The 25767-nt window shown below is 46.4% G+C and overlaps 1 protein-coding gene and 1 long non-coding RNA gene across 8 annotated transcripts; one reads left to right on the forward strand and one right to left on the reverse strand.

The window, feature by feature from the left end:
- Positions 1–2862: 2862 nt before the first annotated feature.
- On the forward strand, positions 2863–20671 carry TOR4A (torsin family 4 member A). 7 transcript variants are annotated; one of them, XM_081180312.1, is made up of 2 exons: positions 2863–2997; positions 18962–20671. In XM_081180312.1, the coding sequence occupies exons 1-2, from the start codon at positions 2955–2957 to the stop codon at positions 20239–20241; spliced, it is 1323 nt and encodes a 440-aa protein (XP_081036438.1). In that variant the 5' UTR covers positions 2863–2954; the 3' UTR covers positions 20242–20671. The 7 variants fall into 7 exon arrangements, with proteins under 7 accessions (XP_081036438.1, XP_081036437.1, XP_081036441.1 ...); XM_081180311.1 differs by lacking the exon at positions 2863–2997 and adding an exon at positions 4352–4689; XM_081180315.1 differs by lacking the exon at positions 2863–2997 and adding an exon at positions 4353–4689 and having other exon boundaries at positions 18967–20671.
- Positions 13141–13635, reverse strand: LOC308578973. Its single transcript, XR_014004237.1, has 2 exons — positions 13319–13635; positions 13141–13246 (listed from the first exon to the last, which is right to left on the reverse strand). It is a non-coding gene; the product is annotated as an uncharacterized lncRNA (long non-coding RNA).
- Positions 20672–25767: the final 5096 nt, after the last annotated feature.

Below are 25767 nucleotides of genomic sequence, written 5' to 3' on the forward strand. Positions count from 1 at the left end.
CCTGAATAAAGGTCCCGCCAACTCTGTTATCAAACAAGAATCTGCAGCAGGTTAATATGAAACTGTGGTAAGCCCTCCCATCAAATCTCCAGGAAATAAACAACTATTGGCTATAAAAGAAGACATTGGAAGGCAGCCCTGTATCAGGAAATTTTTAATGTCTGATGTGCTACAATTTTTTATATATGCTGTAAGTTGCCCGCTGCCACTGCAGACCAAACAATTCTGGCTTGAAAGCAGCTAGTTAAAATTTTAAGCAGTACAGGTGGAAAGGCAAAAATTCAGTTGCTTCCTTCTGTTTGTATTCATTTTGGAGGGTCTGCCTTTGTTCAGTTCCTCAGCTCCACATCCTCTCACTTCACCCCTTTCTGCACCCTGACTATCTGCCTTGGTAGCAGAAATGAGTCCAGACGTCGCAGCTGGAGCACATGGCCCAAGTGGAGCACCCAAAGACCCTGTTGCTGCTACCCATCCACCTCACCTCTGAAGGTGGAGGGATTCAGACTGGGGACTCCAATGATTATCTCAATGATCAGACAGATGTGAATGGGACTTAGAGGTTCTTCAGATGCTGCCTCATTCCTAGGCTGTCTAGGGCAGGCGGGGGGCACCTTTCAGCCTTGAGGGCTATATTCCATTCTGGGCAACCTTGGGCAGTAGCCCAGTGGTTGAAAGAGCCAGAGGTGAAAGTGGGCAGAGCAATGAATGCAAATTTTACGCTTTGTAAATAAGCTAGTTTCTGCACATTCATCCACACACCCCTCACCATCCTCCATCCAGGCATGCAAAATACATTATTAGAGTTCAAGGACACACTATAGTCAGGTAAAAGCACCCAAGATGTCTGCAAGCGCCAGTGGGAGGCAGTGTGGGGAAAACCCTGCGGGAGAACCTTGGAGGGCTGCATTTAACGTTCAGGCCCAAGGTCCTCCACCCCCTATTTAGGGGCTTTAACAATATTATCTTTAGTTAGCCAAAATGCAACTTCCAGCTTTTATTTAGAAATGTGGACCACATTGCAAAGAAGCATTACTGTTTGATCTGCTAGCCAGTACAGTAGTAGGAACCCTGTCAAAGGAAAAAAGTATCCAGCCTCTGCTTGGTTCTTTGACATTCTCTATGCTAATCAGCCACCAACAAACTTGAAAGCCACATTATTACCTAATTCAGTTGCTGGAACAAGGAAAATCTATAATTCCCCTGTGTTGTCCCATGCCATTCCCCTCCCCTCCCCTTTACACCACTGAACTCAATGTCGGATCCAGTTGGACAGCTCAAGCATCTTTTTGCTCTTGGGTGCAATTCTATCTTGTTCAGCATCTGACGGTTGGCCCCACCCAGCAGGCAATAGGGAAAACATGCAAAGCTTATGTTAGCACGTAGCTTGGGGAAAGCACCTCTTTCCTTGTACTTTGTGCCAGAGATTTCTCCCCCGGGTTTGTTTAGCTGAAGATGCTGCAATATGCAATATGGCATGCTCCAGACTGGAGAGCAGGTGTGGGGGACATGCCCTCCAGGTATTGTTCTGGAGATTACTGTATGTTGCCTTTCTTCCACAGCCGGAGTCTAAGGCAGTTTCCAAATGGATGGATATCTAGATAGATAGATAGATAGATAGATGGATAGATAGATATAGCAAGTGCCTCAGTGTGTGAAATGCCTCAGTGTATGAAACTCCCACACCACCCCCTCTTTAAATAAGGCCTGCATATACCTTACCTTTCACTGGGTTTTTAGCGATATTTAATTTTTAAAACAGCAATTCAAATTTAATTTTTAAAAAGTGACAAAGTTACAGCATGGCATGCTCTCCTTCAATGTGACAGCCAGCCAGGTGAGCTATGCCCTTTTCCAGGGTACACCATTACATCTCCTTCCCCTGTTTTTATTCTCTGCCTTCTAACAGTCAATCCACATTCTGGGCCAATGACCTGGGTTAGTCCTCACTGGTCAGTTTAGAAAATTTCTCCCCTTAGCATCCCATCCGCTAATGTTATTTGTACTTCTGCAAACTTGGAAGTTCCCCAAAGCCTGCCAGTTCCTCCCTCGTGCATGGCTGGTACTAGGCCCTGTCCACACTTTCCGCTGAACACCCGTACAAGCTTAGCCTACACACACCCAAGTCATTCCACACCAGTACACAGACTGCATTCTCATGGAATGTTTCAGGTGAGTAACATGTAAGTACAAGCTTACAGTTCAACTATTTGTCCACAAAGCTACACAAATTGTACACTTATTGAAAGTAATGTGTGAACACGCTCACACTTTTGATCACATAAGGACTTATGCTTACAGAGCTTGCTATTAGCATCAAAGTATCTTCCTAATATGCACTTTAAAAAATCAAATAAATAAATAGAAATACTTAACTAACTGACCAATTGCGTCACAGATAGCTCAACACTAACATAAATCCTGTCTAAGCCCATGGCTATCACCATGTTGCAGCTGGTGGTTAGGCTGAGCTGTAAGGGGGTGGGCTGAGGTATAAAGAGATGGTGTGTTTTTTTAGTCAGGTGTAAAGGAATTAGAAGTCGGTCGGGTGTGGGGGAAATGTGATTGGCAAAGGACCCGGCAGATAGGCAGGGTTGGCAAGTGGAGTGAGCCCTAGCAGGATGCATACACACATATTGTGCATCTTTGGCCGTTTTGTATTGATTTGCACATATTTTATTTGGCATTGTTTTACAACTGTATTCCCCCCACAACACACACACATGCATGCACACGCGAACGTGTGCGCACACATACACACACACACACACTGGTCTGTATGACAATTATGCAAATTACAGAATACACCTGCCCATTGTTGCGCCTTTCAAAGGGATTTGCATACTCCTAACTCTAGGGCTCATTTCCCTGCGTAAAGTCAGAAGAGAAAAACAAAACCGTTCATTGAACATTGGGAAGTTTGGTTGAGGAAGCCAGAGCCTGAAAGGGGCAATGACATGGGACTGTTTTCAGCTGATGCAGCAAGAGACCCTTCCAGTGGTGAGTGACTGGCCTTAGGAACTGTAAATGAGGGGAGAAGAGCTATTCAAGGCATACCTACAGCAGCCTTTAAAAGAAACAAAAACAAACAAACTGGCAACCCTGTAATTATTTGCCTGGTTTGATTTTGTTGTTGTGCTGGGTGGCTGCTTCAGCAGACAAAAAGCTGGGATGGGGAAGGTCTGTGGCTTATTTTTTTATTTTATTATATTCACATCCTCTGCCTATCTGCCAAGCCTTTTGCCAACCCCAAGGTTACAAAGTGAGCTTCATGACCAGGTGGGGACTTGAACCCTGGCCTCCCAGGTCCTTGGCCGACAGACATTCTAACAACTACACCACCAGTTGCCATGAAGCTCACTTGGGTGACCTTGGGCCAGTTGCTGTCTCTCAGCCTATCCTACCTCACAGGGTTGCTGTGAGGATAAAATTGGACAAAGAGAGAGAACACTGTAAAACCAACCACCTTGAGCCTTTTGGAGGAAAGGTGGGAGGCCGTAGCAGGTGCTGTAACTCTCCAACCACTTGACTTTACCCCCGAAAGCATCCTCTTCCATTGTCTCTCAAGGCAGACCAGTGCCAGCAATCACCTGTGTTCCAGGGCTTGGATGCTTGGTGTGATGGTTAGACCAGGGGCAGGCCACATTCATACCACACATTTAAAGCACTCTGATAACAGGTTATGGCTTTGCCCAAAAGAATCCTGGGAACTGTCATTTGCTCTGGGTGCTGAGAGTTGTTAGGAGATCTCATTCCCCTCCCAGAGCTACAATTCCCAGAGTTCCCTGAGAAAAGGGATCAACTCTTATACCACTCTTGAGAGCTGTAGGTTCAAGAGAGGTCTCCTAACAACTCTTGTAAACTGTAAAAGTTTACAGTTCCTGTAAACTAAAACCATTGACTGTCCACAGTGGTATCATGGTGCTTTTTATGCTGTGAATGTGGCCTTAGACAGGGATAGTCCAAATCCCTTCAAATAGAGGATTGTCCTCTGTACAAGTTGGTCATGTGGCTCATGTAATGAAGGCCTCAGACGTCGCAGCTGGAGCGCGTGGCCCAAGTGGAGCACAGCAGCCTGTCTGAAGTCATCCACCTTAATTGGGGCCAAGTGAGAAGCTTCAGACTATCCTGTCGTGCAGGCCGGCTGCCTACCACCCCTTAACCTCTCTTTGACTCAAGAGACCCGTAGCGGAATGGGTGGCGACAGTGGCCCGATCTGCCTCACATAACCAGAGTCAGGTTTCCTGTCGCAACCCAGACACAGCCAATGAATGGGCTTTTTGCCTCTCTCTGTGTGTGTATGTGGTGTTTATGTTTCTGTGTGTGTGTGTCTGAACTCTTGCAACACAGAAAGGCCAGCAGCCAAACACAGCTGCACAGTGCTTTAGCGATAAGGCCTCATGAGGGTGTGAGGAGGAAGCTCAGGAGGGAGGAGGGCCCTGCTCCCATCTCTTGCTCTTTTCTCTCTCTCTCTGACACACAGAGAGCGAGAGAGAGAGAGAGAGAGAGAAAGAGAGAGAGAGGCAAGGCCATATCAGCTTTGCACAAGTGGCTGCACTCTCAACCCTGCTGACGCGACTTCCAAAAAAAATGCCACATGGCTAATGCCGGCTCCTTGGGACTGGCCCGGCTCCTTCAGAGGAGGGAAGCAAGTTTCCTGCTGGTGCAGCTCCGAAGAAGGCCCAATGCTTGGTAATGCTCTCTGTCTGTCTGTGGTGGGGCTGGGTTGGATGGGTGGAGCAGAGAGTCCAGTATTTATTATTTTTTTGATGGGGTCAGTACAGGGTTGTAAAGTTGCCGGCTGCTCCAGAAGGAAGAAAACAACCTTCTGTGTCACTGTCTTTTAAGAGTATCTTAATTTGCAACAGCAGCAACAACTTGTCTTTGCAGTATTGGGAGTGGGGTGGGGATTATAATCGCCTGGTAGTGGTCTTCAGATCAAGTTGCAGAGGAGCAAAAGTCTACTGTATGAAGTTTGCAACCATGCAGAGAAATCAATGCCCCAAGCTGTGAGTAACTGGCTGGCATGCAGTTGGTTTAAGAGAATTAAGTTTTTACTGGTACAGAGCTGAAAAGGATGGCAATGAAATGGCCTTTGCTGAATTTCTGTAATTGAAAAATGCTTTCAACTGTTAGGGGTTGTATGAGGCTGCTTTGGGTTGGCATCATCTTTTTCTTCTGTAATGACCAGGGAAAGAGTGAGGGATGTGGGACTGGGTTTGCCAGCTGACCAGAAAAAAACGGACCTGGCCTGCGTTTCACAAGTCACTTGATCTGTCTGCTGGCAAAGCCTTTCAAAACAGCTTTGCCATCTGCTAATGTATGCCAGTTGAGGTGCAGCTAAAGGCAGATGAGCAGGGTTAACTTAAAAGCTGGCAACTCTAAGGCTGTCATTAGTTTTGTTTTCTAGTTGGGCTCCTGCACTTTAGCCATATGAAAAGCAGGAAAGCTATAAGTGAAACTTTTTCCTGGTGTGGAAAGTGCATGTGCACAGACTTTCCCTTGCATGTACTGTGCCTGGGAGTGATATTGTGGCTTATCAGGACATCTTTCTTTGGAAGTAGTTTGCAACTTCAATGGCAAGTCATGAATCTCTGGAAATGAGTTCTCTAACTAGGAATGAGACGCACGTCATGCAGCGCTCAAACATAAAAAGATGCACTTCCTGCTTTGGAACTTCAAGGGAAATGCACATGTCAAAACAGATTATTGAAAATTCTCTGGCAGTGCACACAGCATGACCACGTTGGCGATCAACTGGTCACCCATCTGATGAACCATTTCTCCACTTAGAGGGTTTCCGGCTAGTGTTGCCACCTTTCTGCCTATTCCTATGCTTTTAACAGCTGCCTGCAATAGGATAAATTGAGTAGCTGACGTTTTCTCCTTTGCTTCAGCTCCATGCTAGGAAAAGCTTCAGTTGCTCAATTTGTGCCTACAAAGCAGGAGTAGTGCCTCCAGGCCTCTCTATGTGGCCCTCAAAACTCTTCCAAGACCACACCCCCTCTCCCTACTTAACACTTTGCATTGACCCTGCTTCACACCTTTAGTGTTTTTGCCTGGGTGGCCAGTACCCTTAAACTCTGATAATGCCTCTTGCTTGTCCAGGATGGAAGATAGAGATATGTGTGTGTGTGTGTGTGTGTGTGTGTGAATAAGCTGACAGTACAAAGGTAAAATCCATTGCTCCAACCCACCTTTGCTCCTGGCCCTGCCTACCAACTGGTATGTGGCCCTCAGAAGGTTGTTTAGAGGGAATGTGGCCCTTCGGCTGAAAAGGTTCCCCTGCGGTTGCTGCAGTTAAAAGCCCATCAGTAAAACAAGTTGGTAGCCTTACTTCCAGAGTTTGTGTGTGTCAGATGAGGTGACTCAGCACATCCGACATCCACAAACCATATGAAGACTGCTGGTCGCTGTTTGCCCAGATATCAGTGGAGAAAATGGTGGTGAGATAATGTTCTGCAAAGCATTCCCTGACTAGTGTGTTTGCAATTTGATTGCAAAGACCAGATGTTTCCACATCCTGAAAAATGCTTGTGATCCTTACTTGTGGAAAATTTGAAGCATTCTGCCCTACTAGTCCCAGGAAACATTAACCAGGAGCCTGCAAATACTTTTGCTCCCTTCCTGTTGCCAGCCCTGCTGGAGATTTACAGCAGCAAATGGGGTGGGGGGTAGGGTGAGCACCTTCCATCAGTAGGGGCGTGAAGTGTTTCTGCTCAAGAATGAGGCCCAACAAGTTTTGCCTGCTCTTCCTGGGCCCTTGGAATGCCAGTGTTCATAAGCAGCTACTTGAGAGCTGCTAAACCCATTTCCTGAGCTATTTGTTCCATCCCCTCCAATCCCCATGCTGAGGGCTTAGGGTGGCGCTGTGGTCTAAACCACAGAGCTTAGGGCTTGCTGATCAGAAGGTCAGTGGTTTGAATCCCCGCGACAGGGTGACCACCCGTTGCTCAGTCCCAGCTGCTGCTCACCTAGCAGTTCGAAAGCACATAAGAGTGCAAGTAGATAAATAGGTACCACTCTGGCGGAAAGTTAAACGGCGTTTACGTGCGCTGCTCTGGTTCGTCAGAAGCGGCTTAGTCATGCTGGCCACATGACCCAGAAGCTGTACTCTGGCTCCCTCGGCCAGTAAAGTGAGATGAGCGCCGCAACCCCAACAACCCCAGAGTCGGCAACAACTGGACCTAATGGTCAGAGGTCCTTTTATCCTTTACTTTTAAACCCATTTCCTGAGCTATTTCTTTCATCCCTTCCAATCCCCACGCTGAGGGTTTAGGGTGATGGTGGATACCAATAAAGTTAAAACCATAAAGCTTCAGTTACAGGGATTAAGCCCCCTCATCTCACGCCATTCAGACCATTGGTCTATCTAGCGCAGTACTGTCCATGCTGACTGGCAGCAGCTCACCATGTTTTCAGACACAGAGTCCTTCCCTGCTCTGCCTGGGACCTTCTGTGTGCAAAGCAGGTGCTCTACCACTGAGCTATGGTCTTTCCCTTTAAACTTAGGAAGCTGCCTTTTATGAGGGAGTCAAACTATTGGTCCATCTAGCTCAGTGCTGCATGCCCTGACTGGAAGTGACTTTCAAGGGTTCTGGCACATGGAGTATACCTCTGAGCTAAGTCCCTTGAAGGGCATAAAGAGGAGATCTGTTGGATCAGACCAATAGCCCATCTAGTCCAGAATTCTGTTCTCACAGTGGCCAACTAGATGCCCCATGGGAAGCCTGCAAGCAGGTCCTGAGCGCAAGAGCCCTCTCTCCTCCTGCAGTTTTCAGCCACTGGCATTCAGAAACACACTGCCTTCGACAATGGAGGCAGAACATAGCCACCATGGCCATAGATAGCCTTCTCCTCCATGAATCCTCTTTTAAAGTAATCCAAGCTGAAGGTCTTCACCAGGGGCAGAGGCAGGGTGTGTGTGGTGGGGGCGGGCTGATTGGGTGTCACCATTGAGGGAGGTGACAAAATGCTGGGTGGCACTCACTGTGGGGCCCCAAATGGTCCGCCCGCTGCCTCCCCCCCCCCGCAGCTGTAGGGTGGCTGAGTGGGAGGAGGCAGGCAGACTTTTTGGAGGCTCCGTGGAGTGTCCTGCCCCAGCTTGTCCTGCCCTGCCGGTGGCTGCCCCCCCACTGCCCCAGGTGCCCAATCGGCTTGCTCTGCCACTGGTCATCACTGCCTCCTGTGGCAGTTCCATAGTTTAACTGTACTGTGTAAAGAAGTTCTTCCTTTCGCACGTCTTAAATCCTCCAGCGTTCAACCTCATCGGGTGTCCATGACTTCCAGGGTTATGAGAAAGGGAGGAGCACTTCTATCTATCCACTTTCTCTGTGCCATGCATAATTTTAAACATTTCTATAATAATGTCGCCTCTGAGTGTCCTCCCCCCCCCCCCCGCTAAACGAAGAAAGCCCCAATTGCTGAAACCTTTCCTCACTGGGATTGTCTGTCCCAGAGAGCTTGGGTAAGTTTCAGAGTGATGCGTTCAAAACCCTTGAATAGCTGAGCTCTACTTATCAAAAGGAGGTGAGCTTGGGATGCTGAGAAATTTTTTTGCTGTGCCTCTGTTGCTAAACCATATGACATGGTGGGCCAGCCTGATGCTTCTGGGAAGCTGACCTCTTGGGAAGCCTGAAAAGGTCTAGATCTAGCCAGTAATCCGCCACATGCTACCTTGAACATAAAAGATCCACTGTTAGCCCTTATTGCTAGCAGTGAATTGCATAGTGGCTGCTGTTCAAGGCGACACAGGTAAAACAGGGGCTTATCCATGGTTACCTTTTTGCCTGCTCTTTCCAGGCACAGATCTGTGCTTTAAAGCTCTGTATCTGAGTGCGCTCTCTCTCGCCGCAGAGGTTTGCCCGCAAAGCTGAAGCGCAACAAATGACGATTCAGGTTTTCCACAGAGTCAGTGGGTTTTCATGGGGAAAGCTCCAGAGCAGAGATAGAGCCCTCAGAAATGGAGCTTTAAAGTGTGGACTGTTCCTAGAAAGGGTAATCCCTAAAAACATAGAGGAAAAATAATTTTAAAACTATTAAACATTAATAAAATTAAAAGTGTCTATCATCTACCTACCTACCTACCTCATCTATTAAAAACATACAAGCAACCACAACAAAAACAGCACAGCACCAGTCCTTTCATTAAAAGCACTCTGTTCCCAAAAGCCTGTTGGAAAAAGAAGGTCTTCTTCACCTGTGGGCAGAAGGACAATAAGGAGGGAGCCAGTCTAACTTCTCTTAGGTCAGGAGGGAATGCCAACGTCTGGGAACAAGAACAAGAGTTCCTCCAGTTAAGTATAGGTTGCAAGGAGGAATAACTCCCTTTTGCTTTCTCTGGAACATGCCACCAGTCATGGGATGACCTAGGCTCAGTGGAGGCGGTTCCATTAGAGTGCATGAGATGTTCCCCCTACCTGCCTGCCATCTTATTGGCATCCAGTGCAGGGTGTGGTGGTAATGGTTGTCAGCTTCCTTCCCCTGAGTGTCAGTGTTTTCACTGAATGGGGAGAAGTCCCATTCAGTTCATAGCTATTGGCGACCTTAACCTAATTCACGCTGTCATGGAACAATATGCAAAATGAAACGCAGCCCTCCTTCGAAATTTGAACGTCTCTGAATTTTGCAGTGCAATTTTATGGCCAAGGAATGTGTATAAGAATGCATATACTAGGGTAAAGTATGCATATATTAGTGAAAATAACATACGAAAGGCATTGTATTATGGGAAGTTGATTTCCAAAAATGTGTTCTCTTTTCTTTTCAAGGGTTGTAAACTGATGTAGAAAATGAGAGGCACACCAACACCATACATTTAAAGCACTCTTATTCCACTTTAAGACACATGGCTTCCCACAAAGTGTCCTAGGAATTGCAGTTTGTTGAAGGTCTCCTAACAACTTTCAGCACCCTTAACAGACTACAGTTCTGATGATGGGGTGAATGGGGGTTGTACAGGATCATGGGGGATTGGAGAACCTTTCCTTTTTTGGGAGCAGGGTTCCTATGTCAACATCCTACACACCCAAGCTCCCGCAGACTGATTTGCATTGACTTATGCCTTGATGCCTGCAAAGTTCTGGTGTTAATTGGCTCTAGGCAGCTAATGAATGAGCCCACTATTTACAGTACTAAATATTTTTTGCTCAGGCAGTTTTGTGCCAGAACGTCCATTGCAAGGGGCATTGCCAAGGATGTTCTGGGATACCCGAGGTCTCTGCTTCTTCCTCCCACCCACCCGCCCTGCTCCATTCTTCAGAGAAGTGCTTGAAATGGCTTTCATTTGAAGGCAAATTGCTGTTACTTGGGTAAGGGACCAGGCATTTTGAAACTGGGGGCTTTTCATTTCTGTGCATTTATGTCTCTACACTGTAATTTTTTTTTTTTTTAAAAAAACAATAATACATCCTGTGGGCTGCATTATTGAAACTTTTGAAAGCTGTTTCACTTTGCTTTGAAAAAAACAAAAAGAAACCCATTTTCTAAGTGTGTGCCTGATTTGCTCTCTGTGAGCTGTAATTTACTCTGTAAAAAAACAACAACCATTTGCTCTCTCTATCATCATCTTCTTCTTGTTGGATCTCAAAAGGACATAGGCCACATCCACACTATGCATTTAAAGCAGCATCGTACCACATTAAGCAGTGATGGCTTCCTACAAAGAATTATGGGAGCTATGGGGTTGTTTTTTTAAAAAAAAAGTTACTAAGAGTTGTTAGAAGACCCTAATTCCCCTCAGAGACTTACGATTCCCAGAGTTCCCTGTGAAAAGGGATTGACAGTAGAACCACTCTGTGAACTGTAGTTCCGTGAGGGGACTAGGGGGTCTTCTAACACCAGTCTTAACATACTACATTTCCCAGAATTCTTCAGGGAAGCCATAGCTGTTTAAAGTGGTATCATAGTTTATTAAATGTATGGTAAGAATGTGACCTGGACGCGGGTGGCGCTGTGGTCTAAACCACAGAGCCTAGGACTTACTGACCAGAAGGTCGGCGGTTCGAATCCCCGCAACGGGGTGAGCTCCCATTGCTCGGTCCCAGCTCCTGCCAACCTAGCAGTTCGAAAGCACATCAAAGTGCAAGTGGATAAATAGGTACCGCTCTGGCGGGAAGGTAAACGGCATTTCCATGCGCTGCTCTGGCCTGCCAGAAGTGACTTAAGTCATGCTGACCACTTGACCTGGAAGCTGTACGCCGGCTCCCTCGGCCAATAAAGCGAGATGAGCACCGCAACCCCAGAGTCGGCCACAACTGGACCTAATGGTGAGGTGTCCCTTTACCTTTTAAGAATGTGACCACGCTGTCATCCTCAGCAGAACAATGAGACCTGAAAGGTCATTTTTATTGTACAATCTTAGGAGGAGTGGGGGCGTGATGTGACTATCATGAAGGGACCCTTTGCTTCTGAATTTGCCACCAGGCAACTGCTGTTAATGTAGTATAAGAGTGCTTTAAATGCATGGTGTGGATTCTACCTGAGAGAAATCAGAACTGACAGGTTCACCCACACCTGAGCTCATGTAAAACTCAGCCGGATGGGGACAAAACTAGATTTAGATGGCTGTGCCTGTCATTGGCTCTGGTGCCACCTATTTCTGGGCTCCCTGACTTCTGCCAATGGGCAGCAGCCTCCACAGCCGGGGCTTTCTAGTAATCTGAGAGAGAACTGGTTTATTTCCTCTGTTTGCCGCTGGCTGGAACTCCTCTTCCTGGCTGCCATGATGGACCAAACGTACAGAAAGTGCATCGTTGATTCTGTAGCGTCTGACTCATGGTTTGGGTTTATGTGGTAAGAACAGAGCCCTTGCATGGATTCACTGGCTTCCTCAAAATATAACTACCAAGAACACTAGAAGCCCCTTTTGTTCCTTCCTGTGCAGTGTGTAACAGGAAGAAAACGATTAAAGGGGGTTAAACTTTAAGAACAGAGGAAGAACTCTGTAGCATTGAACCGAAAGGTCCATTGAGTAAAAGTATCCTGTTTCCACAAGCCTGGCATGGTAAGAGAAATGGTCCCTGGTTGTTATTACCCAGGTCCCCTCCCAGTATCCTCTGTATTGTATATTTATAATGATTTGTGCTCATGTTGTTATCAGCCACCCACTTTTGATCCTATTTGAGCCTGCAAAAGTTTTGGGGCAGATATCCTGCTTCGTTTCCTGCATGTTCCATAGCGTTCTGCTGAAATTCTGTAACTTTTCATACCACAATTGTTCTGGTTTAATTTTATGAGTGTCCTCCTTCTGTTCCCCCTGTAGAACAAGCGTGCCCACCCGCCCGGCAGCAATAATGTGGTACCATTTAGGGGGCATATCACAGAACAAGAAATAAAATAGAATGATGACCCGTCCAGTATAAACCCTCTACCAATGCACTGTTGTTGTTTCACATTGCAGTGCATTGTTAAACTCTGGAACTCTCTCCCAAAGGAGTCACTGGTAGCCACTAACTTGGAAGGCTTTAAAAGAGGATAAGGCAAAATCAAGGAGCATAGGACTATCAGTTGCTGTTAGTCATGATGGCTATGTTCTGTCTCCGTAATCATAAGTAGTAATGCTTCTAAATACCAGGTGTTTGAAGCTGAAGGAGGTGAAATAAATATTTAATTGCCTCCCCAAGGGGCCCCTGCCTCAGAAGGAGGACCAGGGCCTTGGAAGAAGTGCAAATGAAGGCTCTGTACCGGTCGGGAAAAGACAGAGACCACACCAGGATTTGGAAAAAGCAAAAGCCGATCTTTATTGGAAGAACAGAAAAAACAACACAAAAAACTGTTGCAACAGGGTCCCTGCTCACGCAATGACACGGAGTCAGAGACCCTGAACAAAAGGACTGCCTTGATTCTTATACCTTTTGATTTTCATTCAGATCAATAGCAAGGAGGTGTTGAAAGACTTTCTGGAGGTGTCAATTTGCTGAAGGGCTCAGATGATATGTGTCGATCTTCGTGTTATTTAATTTTGGATCTGCTTAAAATGGCTTTTCCTTTATCTACAAGAAAACCTCTGCAACTGCTGATAATCAGCATGCAGATGTGAGGCTGGATGTTTGAGAAGATGTTCAGGAAATGACTTAAATGTTAATGTGAAATCCTATTCTGCATTGCTATCAATTCGGGTGTGATAGCCTGATGTTTGCATACTTTTTGGAAAATAAGACTGCTTTATTTTGTGCTCATATCTGTGTGTATTCATGGTATGGTTTGCAGACCCAGTAGGAGGCAGTGTGGTGGATTGAGTTTTGGCAGCCTTTTGGATACAATATTGAGTCAAGTATATACATTTTGAAATATTTAGATTGTTACATTCTTTAAAAACTACATTTTGGATACATTCAGAAAAGTACAGCATAGTACGGCATTTCATGAAAGATACATCCACGAATACATTTTAAAAGGATAGCTTCATGGAGAAAGAGGTACACAGGAATGGCAACAGGCACGTTATGTTAAGATGATGCATTAAAAGGGCACACATTATATTACATTCAATGATACGTGAAAAGACACAGTAAGATGGCATATTCCCAACAATGCGTTCTTTAAGGCACAGTTTATTATTGTTGTGGGACTTTGGGGTAGGATGATATCATTAGGATCATTTTTCCTTTATTCCCCTCTCTGACCCTGATTCTCTTATGACAGGGGGGGGGGGTTGCACTTAGGTCCTGCTTGCAGGATTCCCATTGTGTCATGAACTGGCTGGATGCAAATGAGTGGTGGGAGGCATCAGTTAGGGGTACCTCCAAGGGAACCCCCAGGGGAAGAAGGCTCAGAGCCAGGGGATTGGTGGTGGGACGGTGATGTGTGGTCAGAAGGAGAAGAGGGAGCAGATTGGGAGGAGGAGGTGCTGGAAGCTGAAGAGGCAACAGGGTTTAGTGAGCAGAAAAAGCCAGGGACAGAGAGCGGTCCAGGCTCAGAGGCAGAAAAGGAGGCAGGACAAGGGGTGGGGTGGGACAAGAGGCAGCGATGAGGAAGACCTCTGAAGAATCCAGGGAGTCTCCCCTTCCTGCTGCTACCAGCTCCCCCAAACTGACCCGGTCCCCCAGAACACGCAGAGAGATTGGTTGTGCTCAGAGGCAGTCTCTGATTGCTTGGGGGGAAACCATGGAGAGGATGGAACTTAGGCAGCTATGAGAAGGCGGGGACCTTCAGTCCTTGCAGCTGCCTCATTGGGGCAACACATACCGGGAAGAATTGGTAGGATTACTGGTCTGCACTGTTTTGGTTGCTTTGAATACAGTGGTACCTCGGGTTATATACGCTTCAGGTTACATACGCTTCAGGTTACAGACTCCGCTAAGCCAGAAATATTACCTCTGGTTAAGAACTTTGCTTCAGGGTGAGAACAGAAATCGTGCTCCGGAGGTGTGGCGGCAGCGGGAGGCCCCATTAGCGAAAGTGGTGCTTCAGGTTAAGAACAGTTTCAGGTTAAGAACGGACCTCCAGAACGAATTAAGTACTTAACCTGAGGTACCACTGTAAAGAGTTAATTTTACTGACACCATCTGACCTACACTTGACTCTGGTTCCTGATACACTGGGACATCTGGTTGGCCAACATGACAATGGAATTATTATTATTATTATATTAATGTTTTTATACAGCTCTGCTTATGTTCTTATGCTTCAAGGTGTGGGGAACTACAACTCCCACCATCCTTTGCTACTGGCCATGTTTGATGGGGCTTATGAGAGTTGTAGTTCAAAAACATCTGGTGGGCCAAAAGTTCCCCACTCCTGGACTGAGTTATATTCAGAGTAAGCCCTTTGTCCATTCGCTTCAGTGCAGCCCGTAATGAGTTTGTACAAAAGATCCCAGGTTCACTTCCTGAAATTTTCAGGTAACAGGAAAAGACCGCATATCTTAAAATTCTGGAGAGCCATTGCCATTCACCGTAGACAATGCTGAGCTAGGTAGAGCGATGATCTGACTTGGCAAAGGCAGTTTTCTATGTTACCTATATATACCACCCACTTGCCTTCTTTCTTGTAACCAATCAGGTGGTGGTTCCGCCTGTCACTGGCTCTTTCTCCACCTAATGTTCATCTCCCTGCCTCCTGCCCTACAGCGGAGGCTGGTCTGTTAGGGTGAATGGGTAAGTGCCCCACCAACCTCAGTCAGCACTCACTCGCCAGCCTTCTTTCAGCCAGTCCAGAGGGCTGTCCTGCCTGTCACCTTCCTCTTCCTTACTGTCAGCATTGCCCTTGCAGAACTCAGCAGAGAGGAAGAGGACGGGGCCTAAGATAAAATGGCTTGGCCCTGCCTGTCATTGGCTCTGCCTCCACCTATCATGGGCTCTGGGCTCCACCTACTGTTCCCCCCTCCCCTGCCTCCTGCCCTACCAGCCCCAATGTGTACCAGCCACCACTGCTCTTTCCTCTGGAGATTGCAAGTGACTGGAAATGGCAGGGAAGCAGAGCTCAGGTGAACGTTAAGAGAACTGTCCTGACGGTAAGAGCTGTTTGACGATAGAACAGCCTCCCTCAGGAGGTGGTGGTTCCCCCTTTGCTGTAGGTGTTTGAAACAGCCGCTTGGACGGCTCACCTGTCAGGGATCCTGCAGTCGCCTCCTGCATTTCAGACCTTGTACTGAGTAGCTGGTTGGATCGGATGATTTCTAAGGTCCCTTCCACCAACTCGGTGACTTGCTGATCTCTTGAAGTTAATTACTGAGATTGAAAATGCATGCCTTCTTTTTGCTGCATGCTTGATCTAGGCAGCGCCCATCCTGCTGTTTTGCATCCTGCTCTCAATGGGTCAAACATATTTTTCTAGTAGAAGTTTAACCCAAAGAACAATTGGCCTCTTGGCACTGAAATCAGTGCTGATGAGTGAATGAATGCAGCGTGGTGGTGGGATGGGCCTGTCTGCTGCCCTCCTGATAGCTTCTCCCTGGGTCTGGCAGAGCTTCTCCCTATTGTCTAGAGAGGCTTGTTTTCATATTCCCATCCTGCTTCTCGAGTTCAAAAGTGCCAATGGAATTTATAACAGTCCACAATCCAAACTGCCCATTATATATATGCACACAGTTCTAAAACTAGGAATGAATGCTGTGTTATGCATAGTCAGGACATTCGTCCATCTAACCAGTTTATTCTTATTATCATTAGTACTATTTCCCCCCCCCCACCCGCTCCACAAAGTCTTCATGGACCAGCTTTGCATTCAACATGCAGGATTTATTTACTCCCCCCCCCAATAAAATGGCAGGGTTTTGACCAGTCAGCCTATATAGTTGAAATTGCACAAGTTAAATGTGCATAAGATGCAATCCCTACTGCTTGTGTCCATAGTTGTCTTTATTTACTCTACTGGATCTAATAAACAGAAAGAAGTGGGGGGAGATAAATAAATAGGGGACAAACCAAACCTAATAACTTGGGGGATGAGTGGTATTTTGAATAGGTGGCGGGTTTCTGAGCCAGCTGATCCTGGCCTTAGCTGGATGACGTCGCCCATCCCAGGTCAGCCAACTGAGCTGAGGCCAGGATAAGTCCCGAAACAGGGGTGTTCTACAGGTGTGATGGGGTGTGTTGTAGGTGCAGGAGGAGACATAGCCCTGTTCCAAACATGTTCAGATTGGTCATGTGACCTGGTAACCCAGTGGGAGTTCCCAGGTACAAAGGTGGTGTAAGTCAAAGTGTGTTTCCCTCCTCCCCTGGAGGGTTCAGGTGTCACCAGCCCTTCTTCTTAATGGAGTTTTGAATCAGGGTTAGTTACACTGGCATTATTTACCCCAGCATAGATTAAGTTGGCTTCCTTTAGTTTGGATTGCTCTACCCATCAACAAACCAAAAGTTATTGAAGTGATTCATCACTGAACTTCATGAAGTTGTTAAAATTAATGGCATTGTTATTTGCTATCTGAAGAAGTGTGCATGCACATGAAAGCTTATACCAAGAACAAACTTAGTTGGTCTCTAAGGTGCTACTGGACAATTTTTTAAATTTTAAAAATATATTTCAGCATTGTTATTTCTTAGTCATTTAAATACAGTGAGTTGGGCCATCTACTGATGCCCTTTATCTTCCTGTCTGCTCTGAAGCTAATGCTTCAGAGTCAGGCTGAATACAAAAGGTTTTGTGGTTCAGCGGATCCATGCTTTTACATTGCAATATTATTATTATCATTATTATTAAAAATAAACAAATCCTATTTTGCAGTAGGCTGTTAAAAGCAGACGGGAGTATGTGTTTTGAAACGCAATAGCCTCTAGATGGCACTGCTCTCCAAGAAAAGGGGATTGCTTTTGACTTTAAAAAAACAACAACCCAGAAAACTTACATGCTGGTTTTTCTGGTCTGGTTTTGTGAAACAGAAACTTATGTCGAGACTGCGTACTTTTAAAAGGGGGTTTAGAGACACACAAAGTGTGGTGCTGATAATAACCAACTCTTCTGTTGGTTACCTCTTCCGTGCATTTCCCCAGATTCCTCTGGTAAACCAACAAGCAGTGCCCCTCCCCCACCTGACATTTGGAAGTAGACCAGGGGTCAGCAAACTTTTTCAGCTGGGGGGCCAGTCCACTGTCCCTCAGACTGTGTCAGGGGCTGGACTATATTTTTTTTTGGGGGGGGGGAATGAACAAATTCCTATGCCCCACAAATCCCAGAGATGCATTTTAAATAAAAGGACACATTCTACTCATGAAAAAACACGCTGATTCCCGGACTTAGAAGGCGATTGGGCTGGATCTGGCCCCCGGGCCTTAGTTTGCCTACCCATGAAGTAGACTGTCCCTGGACCTGAAGGTTCCAATTACTGTCATGCAGGGTCAGTGCCAGACTCTTTTGGGGAAGGGGGTTTGGCACAGTGCCACCTTCACCCACCCACAGACAGTACACAGTGCTGCTTAAGAGGGCCACCACATGCCTTCTTATTTGCCCACTAATGAAAATAATTTGGGGCCCAGTGAATGGTGGTGCAGCTGGATTGGGCTGGTTAGGAGCTCTTCCAAGCCCCTGGAGCCCTTGACTAGTAAAGGTAAAGGGACCCCTGACCATTAGGTCCAGTTGTGACCGACTCTGGGGTTGCTCATCTCACTTTACTGGCTGAGGGAGCCAGCGTACAGCTTCCGGGTCATGTGGCCAGCATGACTAAGCCACTTCTGGCAAACCAGAGCAGCGCACGGAAACGCCGTTTACCTTCCCGCCGAAGCGGTACCTATTTATCTACTTGCACTTTGACGTGCTTTCAAACTGCTAGGTTGGCAGGAGCAGGGACCGAACAATGGGAGCTCACCCCGTTGCGGGGATTCGAACCGCTGACCTTCTTATCGGCAAGTCCTAGGCTCTGTGGTTTAACCCACAGTGTTACCAGCATCCCTTTGGATCCCTTGACTAGTGCCCAACTAAACCGACGGCTGGCACCAGGCCTGCCAGCATAGTTAACTTATATTTATATATGTAGAATTGTTTCTATGTGTTTGCGGGAACATAAGTTTTTTTTTTAAATGGAATTGTTTTTACTGGATTTATTCATGGAGCTGTTTTCTTGTCTGATGGCTGTATTTGTTTTATAATTGTATATTCTAATGTTACAATGTGCCCTGGGACCTCATGGTACAGGTTGAGTAAAAAATCTAATAAAATAAATGAGATTTCTGCTGATAGGAGATCTCTCTTCCACAAATTTGTCCCACTCATCTCCCTCTCCTCTCACAACAACCCTGTGGCATTTTGATACGGGAAGCAAACCAATGTACCATGCTGTTCGACAGTGGAACAATGTAAGAGTTGTTCGACAGTGGAATTTGCTGCCAAGGAGTGTGGTGGAGTCTCCTTCTTTGGAGGTCTTTAAGCAGAGGCTTGACAACCATATGTCAGGAGTGCTCTGATGGTGTTTCCTGCTTGGCAGGGGGTTGGACTCGATGGCCCTTGTGGTCTATTCCAACTCTATGATTCTATGATTCTATGCTGCCTTTCCTGCTGTGTTCTTATGCTTCTTTTTCTTCTCCTGTAGAAAAGGCGGGAAAGCGAGACCCACGTCAAGAGCTCACAATGGAGGGCCGGAAGCAGGCCTTGAAAAGCCCCCAGAAGCTCTCTCTGCTCTCATCCCCAGTGCGGGCTGCCATTCGCCTGCGGAGGACAGCTCATGCCTTTAAGAAGAACTTCATGCCTGGGGACTCCAAAGCAAAGCTTCTCCAGAGGCAGATCTCCTTGGGGAAGGCCAGACTGGGCAGTGCCTCCACCTCCCTCTTGAGCCAAGCGAGCTTTGAGAGTTCTCAGTACTTCACTTTTGATACCTCGGTGCAGGAGCCCTCAACCAGATCTAGCAAGCGAAGGAAGAGGTCCAAGAACCCCAGGGTACTGTACCCAGGAAACTCCAGGAAATACCTCCCTGCTGAGCACAAGAGCAAAGCCAAGAGGTGCCTCCTGTTGCTTGTAGGAATTGTCTGCTTCCAGATCCTGAACGCCATCGAGAATCTGGACGATAACCTCCTGAAATATGATCTGGATGGTCTGGAGAAGACAATGCACCGAGAGGTTTTTGGGCAGGCCTTAGCAGTCGAGAGCATTGTGGCGTTGCTCAAGGACTACCTGGCAACCCACATACACAACAAACCACTGGTCATCTCCTTCAACGGCCCAAGCGGGGTTGGGAAGAGCCACGTCGGTTGGCTGCTAGCCAAACATTTCAGGTCAGTCATGGGGCACAGCTCTGTGCTCCATTACTTCGCCATGCACCACTGCCCGGACAGCGCTTCCACATCAGCCTGCCAGCAAGATTTATCTAAGATGATCAGCGAGATGGTCACCCAAGCCGAAATTGAAGAGAAGATCCCCGTGTTTATCCTGGACGAGGTGGAGTTCATGTCTACGGCCTTGCTGGAAACACTGGGCGGGTTCTTCCAGACGAACCAAACCAACGAGTTCCTCAATGCCGTGTACATCCTGATAAGCAACCTGGGGGGCAACGAGGTCGCCAATGTTCTCCTTCAGAATGCTTCTGGCGACCTACTGCAGCCCCAGAAGAAGGTGGAGTTGCTGCAGGCTGCTCTCCGTCCTGTTCTTGACCAAGTCCATCCCCTTTGGATGTTGGCCGAGATCGTTCCCTTCGTCTTGCTGGAGAAGAGCCACATCCTGAGCTGCTTCTATGAGGAGATGATGAGCGAAGGCCTTTATCCTGATCCGAGCCACGTGGAGAGCTTAGCCAGCCAGATCAACTATTACACTCAAGGGGGCCAACAGTATGCCATCACCGGTTGTAAGCAAGTTATAGCCAAGGTGAATCTACTGTAAAGGACAAGTGGGAACTTCTGACAAAAGGGCTGCCTTCCCCCTCTTTTCATTATGGAAGGGTGAACTGCAGGGGTCGAGAACTTTCAGCCCAGGGGCCAAATGCGGCCTTCCAGGCTTCATTATCCCTCACGTGTACTGGGTTGACCAATGTCTAGACTTATTTGCAAATGTATAGGGATGAGAGCAACATGGCTTTTGGTCGCCAGAATGTACAGCTAGGAATATAGGAAGCGAAGGACTTACACTTGAGATTGCTTTTTTTCCTTTTCCCTCCCCTTTCTTTTTTACCTCACGTGTCATGTCTTTTTAGATTGTGAGCCTGACGGCAAAGGACTGCCTTAGTACTGATTATTGTGAGCTGCTCTTTTTCTTTCTTTCTTTGGTTAAAAGGTGGGGTGTGAATGCCGTGAATAAATAAATATGCCTTTGGGGAGAGGGGTGATTTTTCAACCACTCTGTAAACTGTAGCTCTGGAAGGGGAATAGGGGGTTGTCTAGCAACTCTCAGCAGTCTTATCAAACGACACTCTCAGGATTCTTTGGGGGAAGCCATGACTGTTTAAAGTGATATAATACTGTTTGAAGTGTATAGTGTGGATGGAACCCTAGGCATTACTGGAGTTGAAGGAAAGGCATAACTCTCAGGGTGTTAATGTGAAGCAAGGCCAGTGAGAGGTGTGGCCAGGGGAGAGTTCTGAGGGCCAGATAGAGAGGATTTGAGGGCCACATTAGGTCCTCAGGCCCTGAGGTTCACCATCCCAGCTATAAATGCTTTTGAATTATGCTTTTCCCTTTGAAGGAAAGTAAGTTTCCAGTCTTGAACTGGTGGCTCCCAAGGGTTGAAATAGAAGAAAGCCTCTTTGAGTGATGGGTAAAAGAGAAAATCTTACTCAATTACAAGGAGAAACAAAGATTAGAATATAACTGCATTTAATTCTGATGGTTTTAAATAAAAGTTGCCTCTAGATGGAGGCTTAATATTGTAAATAGGTCATTCAGATATTGCAAATGAGTTGTTGGCAAAAAAAATTATTTCATTTTTTAAAAAAAGACTTACTGGATTTGCAGCCTCTAAATCTGGATTAAATGGGATGGCAGGATACAAGCTGACATTTTGATGTGGATGTTGCCATGTGGATGCTACATAAAGCCTGAATGGATGAGCAGCACCGATCCTGTCTGGGAGCCCCCAAGTTCTTTGCTGTTCCGTAACATTGTCAATTTAAAAAGCAGCAACGTTTTCTCGAAAACACAGTCAAAAATTAAATTAAAAAGTTCGAAAAAATGTCAATCTAATCATATTATCAGCACTGTATTGATTTTGGTTTATTAGTATTCTTTGATAAAGAAGCAGCAAAAATGGGCTGTAGTCAATGCTATTCAGAGCAGACACATTGAAATGCATGAATGTGACTCATTAGCACTTCCGCTTGTCCCAGCACTTTCCCTGGGAAAACCCACTCTTTGCCACTGAACCAGAGTAAATGTCAATTGGAAAACTGCTTGGACCCATGCTTTCTAGGTATGGGACAAGTGGGACGAGCCCTAAGGCCATGTACACATTACTGCTTACAGTGATGACAAAACTGAGCTAGGTAGACCAATGGTCTGACTTAGTATAAGGCAGCTTCCTGTGTAAGTTGGCTGTTCATTCAGAGCCACGAGGACTAGAATCATACTTTATTTCTAGGGGAAGTGCCATAGCTCAGTAATAAAGCTTCTGCTTTGCATGCAGGTGGTCCTAGGTTCAATCCCCATTATCTTCAAGCAGGGCAGGGAGAGAACCCTATCTGAAACCCAGGGCCCATGAAAGCCACGGTTAAGCTGAGGTGTACTCATTTCAGAGAGCTGCTACACATGTGCAGATAACAGCACACCACTTCACTGGATGGGAATTCAGTCCTGGGAACAAAACAGGTAATGGGCATTGGGTAAAGACATCCCCACCAGCTCTCCAGGTGTTTTCAAGATCTCACATTGTCAGCTCTTTCTATTTCTGGCCCTTTGCCCTGAATTAGGAAGCGGCTTCAGGCTTTGCCCCATAGCACTGTAATTCTGAAGAAATGTTTCCCGCCACCCAAATCTCTGGGCAGTCAAATATTCCAGGGGTTCCCAGCGCTTACCCAAAGTCCATTTTTCCTTTTGGAATGAGGCACAGCGGAGACTGTAGTGTTTTTATGATATTTACACATATATACAACCTGAGCCTACGATGGAGGGGTTCACAGCATCAACACCCCAAAAGGGTCTTGTTTCTCTCATAGCTTTTGCCTTGGATTCAAAAAGAAATCAAACATTGCTCTCAAACATTGTTCTGAGTCTCTCCAGCTTGCTGCTTTACCTCTAGGTCACATCACTCTTATTCTGCCTTTTCCTTCTAACCATGAGCTGGGGGAGCCTCACCCATGTGCCATCTCTCAGAGAGCCCCTTTCCTTTGCTCTCTTAATGGCCCATCACACAGGCAATCATCTTTACACAGGAAGCTAGCCTGCCTTATATTTTAACAGTTGCTGGATCCAGGGGTTAGAAAGATCTCACATACAGCCTACTCCCCCCCCTTCGCTCAAATACCTTATTTCCAACCTACACCTACTTACGAAAATAATCTTGGGCACTGGGACAGTTGGCATGATAGAGCAGGTGTGTTGTTGACTCATATATATTCTTTTTTTTAATGTGCAGAGTTTTCTGCTCAACCAGCAGTGGTCTATTAATAACTTCTCCCTAAAAATAGCAATGCATGTGTTTTAAGAACACGCACAAGGTATTTGTCTGGTCAAGCACAACAGTTTATATCCTATGGGAGGGCATCCATCTTTTGCAATTAACGGCAATAATTATCAAACAAATGAGTCAGAAGAGGCAAAGGGATTTTGCCAAGCAGATTGTGTGTGTGTGTTGATTTTTCTTACTGTTAACTCACCTTGCAAATAATTTCCAGCTTCATGGCAAGGAAAAAATGTTTGGGACCTCATGCAATCTAGCAGCCTTGGTGGATGGCTTGGAGGTAAGGTTGGATCAGCTCAGGTTTGTCGCTTAGAGGAAAAAGCCAGGCCATCAATAAGGCAGAACCTGATTTGGCCCACAGTGTCACCTGATAGCTGCCAGGTTGGTCACTGCGCACTCTGCCCATCAGCAGTGGGAGGCCTATGATTGGCTGGACCTGGAGTAAATACTCCTCCCACCTTTCTTTTAAAACAGGAACCTGTGGTACAGTCAAGTAATCTTATATTCTGGTCTTATGGAGGGTGGTGGTGGTCTTCATGGGATAGGGCTGTAGTTCACTGGTAAAGCATCTGTCTTGCCCAGAGGTCGGCAACCTAAGGCCCGTGGGCCAGAAGCGGCCCATGAGGGTCGCTTAACCAGCCCATGAGTTGCCCCCGAACTGAGCTGCCTGCTCAACGAGTCCCCGCACACTGCGCTAAACCAGCACAGCGCAATGTAGGGACTCTTTTCCACAGCTCCGGAAATCGCTTCTGTGCATGTCCACAGTGCCGGAAAATGCTTCTGCGCATGCCTAGGTGCTGAAAATCACTTCTGCACAGGTGCGATTTTCGGCATCTGGGCATGTGCAGATGCAATTTCCGGTGTCACGCTGCGCTGGCCTGGCCCACAGAGAATCCCCGTGGGAGTGATCCAGCCCATGCCCTGTAAGCCTTGCTGACCCCTGGTCTTGCCTGTAGAATGTCCCAAGTTTAATCCCTGCCAATATCTCCAGGTAGGACTGGAAGAGACCCTTGTCTAAAACACACAGAACCAGCATTGAAGTCACTGAGTTAGACGGACCAATGGTCTGACTATAAATCAACTTCCTGTGTCTTAAGGTGCATGCCATAACTCAGTGGACAGCATCTGCCTTGCCTGCAGGTCTCAGGTTCAATCTCCAGCAGCTTCTGCAGGTAGGACTGGGAAACTTGCTTGTCTGAAATACTGAGCTTGATGGAACAATGGTCTGACTCCCAGTATTACTAGATAACAATGTAATTTTATTCTCTTTAAATGGGTTTTGGACCCACCCCCCACTGATCTTGAATTCAGTCCCAAATCACTTTGCTTTTAATAGATAGATAGATAGATAGATAGATAGATAGATAGATAGATAGATAGATAGATAGATAGATAGATGATAGAGTCCTCCTAAAATTCATGAACATTTTTGGGCACATTTCTCCTAATATACACATTATTGCATGCAGTTTTGTCTAACGTGAACATTTTTGCAAAGCATTTTCTCCTAATATAGACCATTTATGTCTGTTGTTTTCACAGATGCATGCAAGTATCTTCTATCTGTCCTGAGCCTTCCAACATTGGATGCCCCAAAGTTCTAGTGTTAATGGTGTTAAGGGGAGAGAAACTTTTTTCTATCCACTTTCATAATTTTATAAACTTTTAATGTATCACCTCTTTGGCTTTTCTCTAAACCGAAAATGTTGCAAACTTTCTCCATAAGGGAGTTGCTCTAACCCCTCAATCATTTCGGTAGAATCTTCCTTAGATTATGCAGTGAATCAGATTTCTCCCCTATTCTCGTTTGGGATTGGGCTGAGAAGAAGGGGAACCCAAGTGAGCGGCTGCAATGAAGGGTTGTCAACAAAAGCCAGGCACCTGCTGGTATCAGTCACAGCTGGGGAATCACCCGGTCTGCCCCTGTTTGATAATAGCTGGCATCAGACAAAAGAGAAGAAAGAGATCAGTTTAATGGTTTAATGGCTCAGAGGTGTTCTGCTAAATTAAATTTCACCACTGAGACCTTGCTGGAGCTTGGAATGGGACGGGTGGAGTGCCTCAAAACGCCCTGGGGCCTCAGCAGGTCATAGCAGGCCGAACATGCTCTCCCTCCTCCTGCGACCCACACTAGAGTTGTTAACACACAAGCGTTGTTAGCAACAACATCTGAGTCCTTCACATCTGCTCCACCGCGCCCCCACCTTGGCCGCAGGCCTGAGAGATAGCTGTTGCTCTTATTTATTCCAAAACTGAAAACCCACCCCCGCCCCTGAGGCTCAGCAAAAATGATAACAAGACAAAACAGGAAAAAACATAGATACCCAACAAAACCAAGTCCCTGTTAGAATATACATATATAGGCATAACTAGCACCTCAAAGAATAATTGGATAATAAAGAGGAGCCTGTGGGAATGCTGGAGCACTGCTGTAAGATTAAGGTTGCCAAATCCTTTTCTCCAGCACGGCTCCTGCGCCTTTTGACAGCGTGGGGTGGTTGGTTTTTTTGAACCAAAGGGCTGGTTGTTTATTTATTGACTTGCTGGCTTGTTTGAGAGATGTGCAATCCAGCAACTTTTCTGCAAATCCTCGCAAGGAGCACAACGATACGCATCTTTGAAAATTCAACAATTCACATTATGTTAAGAAAACACAGAATTTTATTTAGATAAATGAAAAGCAGCATATATAAAAGCACAGGCACTGGAGGCTGGGAAATGAGGCGCTGCTCCACCAACCCCAGTCTGCCCCTAGACAGCCCCCACCTGCCTGTCTTCTTAATTACAACAGTCCAGTGG

The sequence above is a fragment of the Podarcis bocagei genome (assembly GCF_964188305.1).
Source record: "Podarcis bocagei genome assembly, chromosome: Z".
NCBI classification, from domain to species: Eukaryota; Metazoa; Chordata; class Lepidosauria; order Squamata; family Lacertidae; genus Podarcis; species Podarcis bocagei.

Bases quoted from the DNA above. Each gene is read 5' to 3' on its own strand.
- TOR4A (XM_081180311.1), top strand. From the start codon at position 4,602: ATGCCGGCTCCTTGGGACTGGCCCGGCTCCTTCAGAGGAGGGAAGCAA. The intron at 4,690-18,961 runs GTAATGCTCTCT...CTTCTCCTGTAG, and splicing joins CGAAGAAGGCCCAATGCTTG to AAAAGGCGGGAAAGCGAGAC.